Source organism: Gigantopelta aegis, chromosome 10, assembly GCF_016097555.1.
Source record: "Gigantopelta aegis isolate Gae_Host chromosome 10, Gae_host_genome, whole genome shotgun sequence".
In the NCBI taxonomy this organism is placed as follows: Eukaryota; Metazoa; Mollusca; class Gastropoda; order Neomphalida; family Peltospiridae; genus Gigantopelta; species Gigantopelta aegis.
In genome coordinates, this window is record NC_054708.1 from 85322182 (window position 1) to 85333810 (window position 11629).

The window sequence follows — 11629 nt, forward strand, 5'->3', positions numbered from 1 at the left end:
GTTTCAGTACTCAATGAAATCAACATGAGTCCAGCCACAGGTTTCAGACGATTTATCCAGTCATTCTTGACCCTACCCATTAGAGAAAATTATCTTTCACATTCATCAGTGCAGATGGGTACAACCAGCTGGACTTCGACAAGAGCTAGGATATTACGGAATCTATTGTTTCCTTGATCTTGTTTCATGATTCTCTGCCAAAGCATGAGGTGTGGCAATGACTTATTTTCAAGTAGTTGTAAACGTTGGATATGCTGCTTCAGAACTGACCACTCCAGTGCTGCTTCCAACTTGTCATATCCTTTCTTTTCCAGAATGGCCTAAAAATTACAGAACAGTCTTTCAACTTTCTCCTCCCCAAATTTATCCAAAGCCTCTTTTTTTTCCTGTGCCCAGTTCTGTGGTTCAAAGATGCGCATGGCCTCCAGTATTGGAATAATCCATAAATTATTGAAATCGTTCTTCAGTCCTCTCTAAGTAGACGAGAAATGCCGATAACTGTCCATGATTCTGTGAGGGAGAGATTGACATCTCTACTCACAGAATGGGATGTTTGAGGCTTTTCTCATACTTAAAACATAGCAGCATTGCAGTACGTGCATCTGTCGGTATTTGTCGCGGCTCTGCCGAGATAAATACCATACCGATTAACTAGATCAGGTTGATATTTTACATATTAAAAAGCACGAGTAGCGAATTCTATTTATCCTATAACAATTCTAAAATATCATTTTCATTCGATATTTAGTAAATTACAGTACTAAAGTCCACTCCATCAGTAATATGATGTCACCACGATTATCACAAATTAGTTTGACGTCACACATTTGAACTAAATCTTATGAAAACGCTCTGGTATACAGGTCTGCTTGGCTTGTAAACAAAAGACCCATTGCCAGCAAACATTATTACCTAAAGACCTTTCAAATTTGCATACCATTATTAACTGGGTTAATACACTAAATTATCCCATGGGTTTATGACATAGATAGTATTGGTAAGGTATAGGATAAATAGAGGATACTCCCCGAGGCTTGGCGAGGATTTTTATACTTTTATCAACAAGTGCTGATAAAGTATGATATCACAAGACACGAGGGAGGTATTCTCTTTATCATTCATTATCATTCTTTTCATTTGCGACAATTGTAAACAATGTCAGTAATGTGGGTTGAATGTCACTATATTTTGCAGCTAGCAAACTATTCGTTAACTAGCAAAACGACAGTGGCGTGACGTCACTAATGATAGTTTAGCGCTGAAATATACACAGTGATGTACCAAAATATTGTCTTGTGATTAAAATTTGACCAATCAAGATTATAAGAAGCGATATCTCCTCGGAGAATATCGCAGGCGATATCGCAAATTGTAGTGCAGCTATATCTCCTACAAAAGCCTTTAATGGATGATAAATACTAGTATTGTGAGTCTCAACTTAAAACAGGTACACATTGCATTACTTATCAAACAAATTAAAATGTACAATTGATGTTTGAGTGAAAGAAAATGGCACATATCAATACATATATCTTATGGTTCATTTTCTCGTAAGGAAAACCTCCCATTTTCACATTTGATGTCATTTATAATTTTAAGTCTCCCACTTTTTTAAAATACAGTTCTCGTGGTAGATTTTCAATTAGTGTTTTCAATTTCTTAGTTTCTTTGTTTAAAATTTTTCTTCACCAGTGTCATCTTTTTCTTAGTTCCCTGGTTTATTGTAATAGACTGGGAGTCAAGTGAGATTTAATTGTTGCGAGAGTTCCAAAAGGTTTGAGGTGGTTGAGGTGTAGAGGGACCCCAAATGACTACAGAAACCCAATTCTTAAGTAAATGTAGTGCGGGAGTAAATAGGGGGCGCTACTGAAATTACCCCCAAAATGGGATTTAATTGTTGTGAAAGTTCCATCCAAAATTCCTTTGCTACTTATTAGAGGACATCTCACTGAGCCCAAATCCACAACTTAAGAATTTTTTTTTTTTTAGCGGGAAAGGCTTCTTAAGAAAGACTAATTAGTGCTAATTAGGGATTTAATTGTTGTGAAAGTTCCATCCTTGGAACCAAATGTAAAATGTAGAGTATGCTCACCCGATTCAGAATTACCAATTTAAGAAGAAAAAAAAAATGTGGGGAAAGTGCACTTAAGAAGAGGTCAAATGCTAATTAGTGCTAATTATGGATTTAATTCTTGTAAAAGTAAGTTCCATTCGAAATTCCTTTGCTATTTGGTAGAGGACATCTCACTGAGCCCCAATCCACTACTTAAGAAAAAATATTTAGTGGGAAAAGCTACTTAAGAAAGACTCTAATTAATGCTAATTAGGGATTTAATGGTTGTGAAAGTTCCATCCTTGGAACCAAATGTGAAATGCTCACCCGATTCAGACAGGATAATGACTTATAGCATCAATGTGAAAGGTGGGGTTTTTTCTTTAGAACATGGACATGTAGTATACCAATGGATAGCTTTTGGTGAGTATTGTACAGATAAGTCAATATTATGTATGAATATGGTATACAGAGTCATAAAACATGTTAATAGCCATTTTGAGATGTTTGTCATCAATGCTGAAAAGTACATCGGACACAATTAGGAGCATGGACTGCATCCATCTGACACCAATAAAATAATACATTTTGACGTATGTACCCCTCCCCATGTAATGCCCGAGCCCCCCCCCCTTTTAACCCCCCCCCCCCCCCCCCCCCCCCCTTTCTGGGCAAATGTACTTTATAGATGGCCCCTTGTTGCAAGGCAAAATATATTAAAGATTTTTTTAAAAGAGTTAATAACAAATAGTTTTCGACCGTGCAGCCTGTCACAATAAAGCAAATACTAGTATGTCATAAAAGTGGTTACACACCCAGTACCACCAGGATCTGCTGGTGTAACATACTTCACATATTTCTGCATAATAGAAAAGCCTTGAAACATTTCAACACCATTTCTTGCAGCGACATAAATTTAATTTTTGACATGCATTAATGGCCTACAGTAGAATTGTCCACACTGACTTCTACCTCTCCTTGGGGGCAGGATCTAACTCAGTAAGTACAGCGTTCACCTGAGATGCTTGAGTCGAAAGGATTGAATCCCTTAGGTGAACCCAAGCTTTGAATGGTTTTTCCTGCCTCAGCCAGTGCCCCGCGCCTGGTACCCAAAACGAAAACTTATAGTGGTTTCCTCTTAGATTATATGACCAAATGTTTGACATGCACTAGCCAGTCATTGAAGAAAACAAACTTTCTAGCTCTATGTTACTCCAAGGCAGAACCAAGAAAACTGTCCATTGTGTGTATTTGGATATTAGAATGTCCTTCACTGACAGCATCACCTACTTAAAGCAAAATGTGTCTGTATTTGACAAGAAATGTAATAAAGCCTGGAACAGTCTTCCTTCAAGACAGATGCTGTTGTTCTTTGGATTTATTATAAACTAGAAGTCATTTGAAGAAAAAATTATTAATCTCGAAACGATCTAAGAAACAAGCCATTCCTTCATAAATATACCATACTTGTCATTGCCCATCTTAATAAGTCTGTTCATCATATCATTGAAAGCTTGGACTTCAATGCCTCATCTATTTGCTGCTTTCTTTAAATATATTTTCCATATGTCCAAATCTGCTATTTCTTAGAAATGTCTTCTGTGTGTATTTGGTCTATTCATTGTGTCTGAGATATTTCAACTTTTGACTAATCTTCATAGATGACTCCAGCTCTGCTACCACCTTTCATAGAAGCATTATTCTCCTCATGTTCCTGGTCAATAGCAACAGCAAAGAATGGTTATCATGGGGTTTTTTAATTGTGAAGCACCCTGCCAAAATTCAGCATATACATCAACATTTTATTCATTAAGTGTCGCCAAATCTTGCAAATGCACTGAAAGTCACCTAGTTTGTGTTGTTTCAAGAAACCAATACTGATAAAATACTTGTATGCAAAATGAAGTTTGCTTTTCAAATGCTTAAAGAAAGAGCATTATTTTTATTTCCAACTGCAGAACTGAAAAACAAAATTGGAACAGGGTTCATGATTCGGCTCTATCATTGCAGCAGTCTTTGACTGATGAAGTATAAATCATACATGTCTTCTACTGTAGGAGGGTGGGGATGCGTCACATTGGTGACTTTTGGGAAAGGAGTCTATATATATACTAGGACATCCACTAATTCACTACCATCAATAATATAGATCTGCTACCACTTTGAATGCTGCCATCTTCATATGAAGGCAAGTGAGAAACACAGTTAAGTGATATTCACTATAACTTCATAGACATATACATTCAATACGTTTGTCATTGGCATTCAAAAGGTGGTCCAGGATAATTATGAATATTTGGTTGGGATTCAGAATGCGAACTTCCGTTTTCACTACACACATTGAGTGATGAATAGGCAGCGTTACAAAAAACAGGAATACAAGAGAAACGATAGGCACATTCCTCTCAGGGGTGGTACTCCCTGGCTGATGGTTATCGTGGAATATAGCCACGAAATAATCTCATCTTCGTCAAAACCATACCATTCAAAAATTATTCCTGGTACATTGACTCATGTGACCTACGAGGTTCATACCTGCAATATGTGCATTGGGCATATGTACTAACCAGTGTAATATGAATCCTGCGATGTTCGCAACACAATTAAATATGTAAGTCACTTTCCCCAAAGAGATATGGTGGACATAACACTTCTCTTCTTCTTCTTCTGCGTTCAAACACTGTTGGTTACGGCTCTTAATTTAGATCAGGATTTGTATGTTCCTGATGAATTGTGTGGTGTTCACATTTGGTTCCCCATAGATAGTTTCTAAAGTGCATCGGTATTGACCAAGAGGTGCTCTCCAATAATCAGTGTTTGATGGCGTTAATTCTGATGCTGCCCTTGAAATACTAGTCTAGTATAAACTATGTTAGCTATTTAAAGAAAAAACAACATGAAATTGTCATTAAGCAGTAAACTACAAGATGTGTAACGGACTTATATATGCAAATCTGTGTTATTAAGTGTGTATATAGCAATAAATACTCGTATGTTCAATTCTGACACCTACACTGGCTTCCATGGCAGCCAAAATGACCATTCTGAAAATGGCTGCCACAACAATCACCGAATAAACCTCCAATGTTGCTATTTCAAAAATATTTCCTAAGATATGTCCTAAAATGTAAAATGGCATGTTTCTATCATCAAAGACACACGTTTGTCCTTGATGATGATGAATTGGATGATGATGTTAATATTGAGTGAAACCTTTTAGTTGAAATGCACACATAATATTTATGGGCAGGTAATATAGTATGCTCACTATAATACAAAATGTCGTATATTCTCTTAATTTACCTAAGAAATAGAGATAATTTAGGCATGTATAAATTGTATACCGGGTAATATCAACTAAATCCGCATAGGTTTTTAGAAGGAAAAATAGAGACCTTTTAAAACTATATTTAATTTTAGAAAATGGCTATTAACATGTTTTATGACTCTGTATACCATATTCATGCATAATATTGACTTATCTGTACAATACTCACCAAAAGCTATCCATTGATATACTACATCCATGTTCTAAAGAAAAAACCCCACCTTTCACAGTGATGCTATAAGTCATTATCTTGTCTTTCCCGCAATATAGTTTTTTTAAATTGGTAATTCTGAATCGGGTGAGCATACTCTATATTTCACATTTGGTTCCAAGGATGGGACTTTCACAACCATTAAATCCCTAATTAGCACTAATTAGCATTTGACCTCTTCTTAAGTGCATTTTTCCGCAATATTTTTTATCTTAAATTGGTAATTCTGAATCGGGTGAGCATACTCTACATTTTACATTTGGTTCCAAGGATGGAACTTTCACAACAATTAAATCCCTAATTAGCACTAATTAGAGTCTTTCTTAAGTAGCCTTTCCCGGAAAATATTTGTTCTTAAGTTGTGGATTTGGGCTCAGTGACATATCCTCTAATAAGTAGCAAAGGAATTTTGGATGGAACTTTCACAACAATTAAATCCCTAATTAGCAGCAATTAGAGTCTTTCTTAAGTAGCCTTTCCCGCAAAATATTTTTTCTTAAGTTGTGGATTTGGGCTCAGTGAGATGTCCTGTAATAAGTAGCAAAGGAATTTTGGATGGAACTTTCACAACAATTAAATCCCATTTTGGGGGTAATTTCAGTAGAGCCCCCTATTTACTCCCGCACTATATTTACTTAAGAATTGGGTTTCTGTAGTCAGTTGGGGTCCCTCTACACCTCAACCACCTCAAACCTTTTGGAACTCTCGCAACAATTAAATCTCACTTGGCTCCCGGTCTATAATATGAACATATGGTAGGTATTTACGGCGACAGTACTGCTAAGATCGCTTCGTGGACTGGGGCTCAGATCTAATGTCTAATGTTTTGGAACATACTGTAACAGAGATTAAGTGTATTTTATTTGTAACTGTGGGGGCTTGTGACACTTTTACTTTTCCTATGTGGCACGTGAAAAACATTTGCCAAACTTGCTTAATGACAACAGTGCCATCCAATGAGGAAAAAAAAACTTGCAAATTATTTTTGGGTAAAAATTGTGATAATACAATTTTTCAAGTTACTATATTATGTTTTATGTTTAGTTTATGTTTTAATGATTTTATGTTTTTTGTTTAACGACAACACTAGAGTATATTGATTTATTAATCATCGGCTAATGGATTTCAAACATTTCAACATATAGTGTTAGAGAGGAAACCAACTCAAATGTTTCCATTAGTAGCAAGGGATCTTTTGCATGCACCATCCCAGACAGGATAGCACATACCACGGCCTTTAATATACCAATTGTGGTGCACTGGATGGAATGTGAAATAGCACAATGGGTCCACTGACGAGGATCGATCCCAGACCGACCACACATCAAGCGGGCGCTTTATTTTTGTGCTACGTCCCACCCCATGGTTTAATGAATTATTGTAATGGTGTTTTAACAAAAATAATTTGATTGAAACATAGGACGGCAGATTACTACTACATGCATATTTGTTTTATTTTCCACAGAAATTGAATGGATATTATTTTGTTTTCGTTTCAGTTGTTTTCTATGATTGCTGCTTGTTTCCTCTTCCCGAAAGTCAAAAAGTCTCCAGAAGATTTTTATATAATGAGAGAATAGTAATTACAACAAAAAGGGGTTCAATATTTTGCGGGAACCGTCCTTTTCGATTGTCAGCAACGCAACTATTCGAGCAAATTGGCAATCAGTTATGTGTTGAACCATTATATTATAGAATTAAAAGTTGCATTTAAAAATTCTAAACAATACATTAAAAGATAGATGCACCATACCATCCAATAAAACTTCATATCACATTGTTACTCCTTGATCATCCACTCAATAGATGGCCATCAAACAAACAGCCACTACATGGTAATGTATGACCTTTTTGGTAGTTCTGATATAAGGAACATACAAAGAAGCTAATTATCTAGTTAGTTCATTAAAAATATTAGTTTTCATCAATGGTTGCTATGGGCAACATTCATTTCACAATGAAGTGTTGAAATCCTGGTGGGGGGGGGGGGGGGTTCTGTATATTTCAGCCTGAAGATTCACACATTATTAATGGCGGATACGAATTCTACTTTGATAGTAGAATACTATGTTATGTATTCACAATACCATCAAAACTGTCACTATGACTGTAGGCCTACATTCCAAAAAATGCATTATGCATAAAATCACAGACATTAGGGTGAATTTGGATATTGACTTTGTAACTTGAACTTTGACCTCATACAATGAGAAACTCAGTGTTAGACACTTAGGTCTATTTATATATTACATGTAAGAACACTAGCATATCAATTATTGACCCCCCCCCCCCCCCCCCCCCCCCCCCCCCCCCCTACCAAAAAAAACAACAAAAAACAAACAAAACAAATAATAATAAGAGGGCCCCCATAAGCTTGGTTAAAAACAAAAGCAATGAAATGACCTTTTATAAGGATGCTACACTAGTACATTCTGATTTTGGCTTGCTAAACATGTTTTTCGGGATAAACAGTAATTCTATGTTTTTCATTAAGGTCTCACTACACAGATCTCATCTGACACTGAAATTCATGTTAAATTGCCCAACTTCAAAAGAACATTACCAGTAGAACGGGTTCTCGTTGGCACTGACAACATACACCATTACGAACATACATTGTATAAGAATTTATTTTCACTCCAAAATTTAGAACATTTCCGTCTCAGTTGTTTGCTATATGACCGCATCGGTCCGAACAGGTGGGTCATTAACAGATTCACTCAGGCTGTCTCTTGCGCTATACACTTATTGATAATGTATTGTAATCAAACGACGAAGACTGCAGCTTTAACATATTAAAATTAGTTAAAGCCCTTAATATATAATTATCTTTGTCATTTTATATGTAATTCGTATTTGAGATATATTAGTATCATTAATGCAGTGTCTTGTCAAACTTCTATATTTCTGCTATATTTAATACATAGGTATTAGAATATGTCAAGCAATAAAATGCATATTATGCAGACTTTTTTGAACTAAATCGTATTATACCTTTATGTCCATTGTTTATCTTCTTTTCCTTTTCTTTTTTGGTCAAAATCATATAATCCAAAAATACAATCACTTAACAAGACACTTGGATATCCTTAATAATTGAAGATTCGTAGTTGTATGAAGACAACCAGTAATGGAGAAGATTCCCCTGTGAAGATTGCCAGCTATTCAATAAGCCAAGTTTTGTGTCTCACCTTTAAAATATCACCACGTCTACGATCAGACTACCGATGCTTGTTTGCATAAATAATCGACCAAACATAACATTTGAGTGGCAGTCATCAGTCATAATGAACAAAACCAAACTCTCATTAGTTAACTTCAAGAGATATTGTTTTGTGTGTTTAGTTTTTGGTGTGTATTATTACTTATTAATATATATATACAACATAACAAAATACAAATAAATATAACCATTTAAAAATTATTGATATAGCATACACAGGACAGTATGTGCTGTGTCCCCCCCCCCCCCCCCCCCTTATAAAATATAAAAGGAGATTAAATTTTAATTATTTTGTGTTTAGCAATGGGCATCAGCCACGATGTTATTTAGGGTGGTAAGCATGGTCACGGATTTACAAATACACTCTGTGTGCTTCATATTTCAGCAGGCGCGGATCCAGGGGGTCTCAACCCCTGTTCAGAAGGAAATAATAGTTTTTCTCTCTTATTTTAAAGAGCATTCACTAATAATATACAACTTCCATTTAAGTAGCTGTATGTAGACAGACACACACGCGCGCATGCGCACACACACACTCTAGCACAAAACATTTCTGGACCCGCGCCTGTTCAGTGGTTTGTAAAATCATAATATTATTGTATTACGATCAAAGACGTTGATTGTTTTTATTTGTTATATTGATCTTTAATTCATTTTCATTTAGTCGGTCATTGTACGAGGGTTGGATGAAACCTTTTGAGCCTAACTATCGTGCATTTTTGGTTGATTGATTGATACGAATTTACGTGCATATATACCACGAAGGTTTCACGCACGCCTATCATGGGCTTAATCTCTGACTTCGCCAGTGACGGGGGGGGGGGGGGGTGGTAAGTTTGATAGGTAGGTAGGTAATAAGGATTTACGTGCACATATACCACGAAGGTTTCACGCACGCCTATCATGGGCTTAATCTCTGACTTCGCCAGTGACTGAGTCCAGGACAGGAAGGGGGCGGGGGGGGGGGGGGGGGTAAGTTTGAGGTGTACAGAATTTGGAATAAAGCCATTTAGTAAATGATGATGATGATAACTAGTTTAACGTGCCCATATACCACTAGGGTTTCGAAAACGCCCATCCCGAGTCCGACCTCCGATAAGATCGGTGGCCTGACTCGGGATGAAGGGGGGGGGGGGGGGGGGGGGGGGGTGAAAATGGGCAGAATTTTGAAAATAGCAATTAGTAAAAAAGTTAATAGAATAAATCAAAAAAAAAGGAAAAGGTTACAAGCCAAAAATAAAAAGAATTGACTACTCGGCCGAATATTTACATAATTTGGAGCATTTTAGAAGGACAGTCCAAAACTAAATAAGAGAAAGAAGAGAGGATCGGACTATTTAATAATATTTTTAAAAAAAGAAGTAATTTTGACATAAAATTTTGAACGCAGATCTAAAAGTATAAAGTCTGATCAATATGTCCATGTGAGTGGCCTCGATAAGGCCGTTTGGGTGCACAGCTTAAAGGGACGAGATGGGTTGCATCCCGTCAAGAAAACCACTAGATTGACAGTCGATAGACGTTGAAGGTTTAGTGCTGTGCTGAAATACAGATCTTGAAAATCCGGATCCGTCTGAACGAGACAGAGTATCAGACTAGGGTATAGTCCAGTCGTCATGGGTTGGTATAGTGGTGCGGACGGGCCCGACTCCGGAGGATATGAGATGGTATCACTATAAAGCAAGGTAAAGTCTAGAAAAAGAGTAGTAGGGGCCGACCCCGCTTCCTATTTCTTCTTAGAGTGGGGCGGTCAATATTCCAGTGCTGCTAGGACAGGCTCGGACATGTAGAGACTAAACGCGAATAACCGTGGCGTTCTGCAGAATGGCCGTCATACGAGTTACGAAAAAAAACAAGTCGACAGTCAGATGGAGAAATGACGTGGAGGCAAGGAATCTCGCTAAAAAAGAATCCATCCTGGTGGTGCAGACTGTCGAAACGAGGAGCGTTCCAGCGTTCAATCAGTTCCAATGGCCGCATACATCCCAGTAGTAAACTTCATTTCGCTGACAAAAACAACGAAATGAAGGACCCCCAAGTCGAGCACACGAAAGCATGTGCAGTGTGCACAAGTGAAACAAACACGTCTTACCGCGTGGAGCTCCAGACTGGGAATGATTTAGTAAAGGTCCAGCGAGTGCGCGGACCGACAAGTAGACACCAAGTAATAGCCGCGATGTAATTGGCTGAAGTTCGATTCCTTGGGTCTACCTGTAAAAAACCTAAGTCTATGGAGAATAACTGCATCCCAATTATGTTCGGACTAATAATTTAAATCCAAAGATAAGTTTGACTGCTCGGTCTAAAAGGTTTTAAGGTGATTTGATCAATTGAATGGGCGCCAAAATGAAGTGCGTTGGACTATTTATAAAAAAACTAAACATAAAAATTTTGAAGCTCGGCCGAAAAATTTTAAGTCCAACTAAGCCCAGAAAAGGAGGTTACCTGTCCTAGTTAAGGTTGGCGCAGCAGGACTCATGGCGAAGTGATGCACTGTTCAGGCCTGAAGTTGGGGAGTCAACAGCTTGATGTTTCTGTCGATGGCTCCTGGATAGATGTCCCGGAGTACCATCTTTAGGATGCGATGAATGGTCGCGTCGGACATCGATGGCATCAGGAGTCCCTGCCTGTACAGTCTGTCCTGCTGTGCTGTCACGTAGAGTTGATTTGGGTGGAGGGCTGTCTGTAGCTGGTACTGCCCCCCGCCCCCCCCCCCCCCCCCCCCCCCCCCCCCCCCCCCCCCCCCCCCCCCCCCCCCGTGTAGTCTTAGGTCGCCTCCGTCTTCTGCTCCGTGAACGTCGCTTCCTATCAGCG

At 37.9% G+C, this 11629-nt stretch overlaps 1 protein-coding gene across 1 annotated transcript in view; it reads left to right on the forward strand.

Moving 5' to 3' along the window:
• The window catches only part of LOC121383115 (tetraspanin-18-like), a 66068-nt gene extending 58708 nt beyond the window's left edge, over positions 1–7360 (forward strand). Inside the window, exon 7 of the mRNA XM_041512906.1 lies at positions 7092–7360. Coding sequence (XP_041368840.1) covers positions 7092–7172 — 81 coding nt within the window. The 3' untranslated portion in view covers positions 7173–7360. The remainder of the gene's footprint in view (positions 1–7091) is intronic.
• The last annotated feature ends 4269 nt before the right edge of the window (positions 7361–11629 follow it).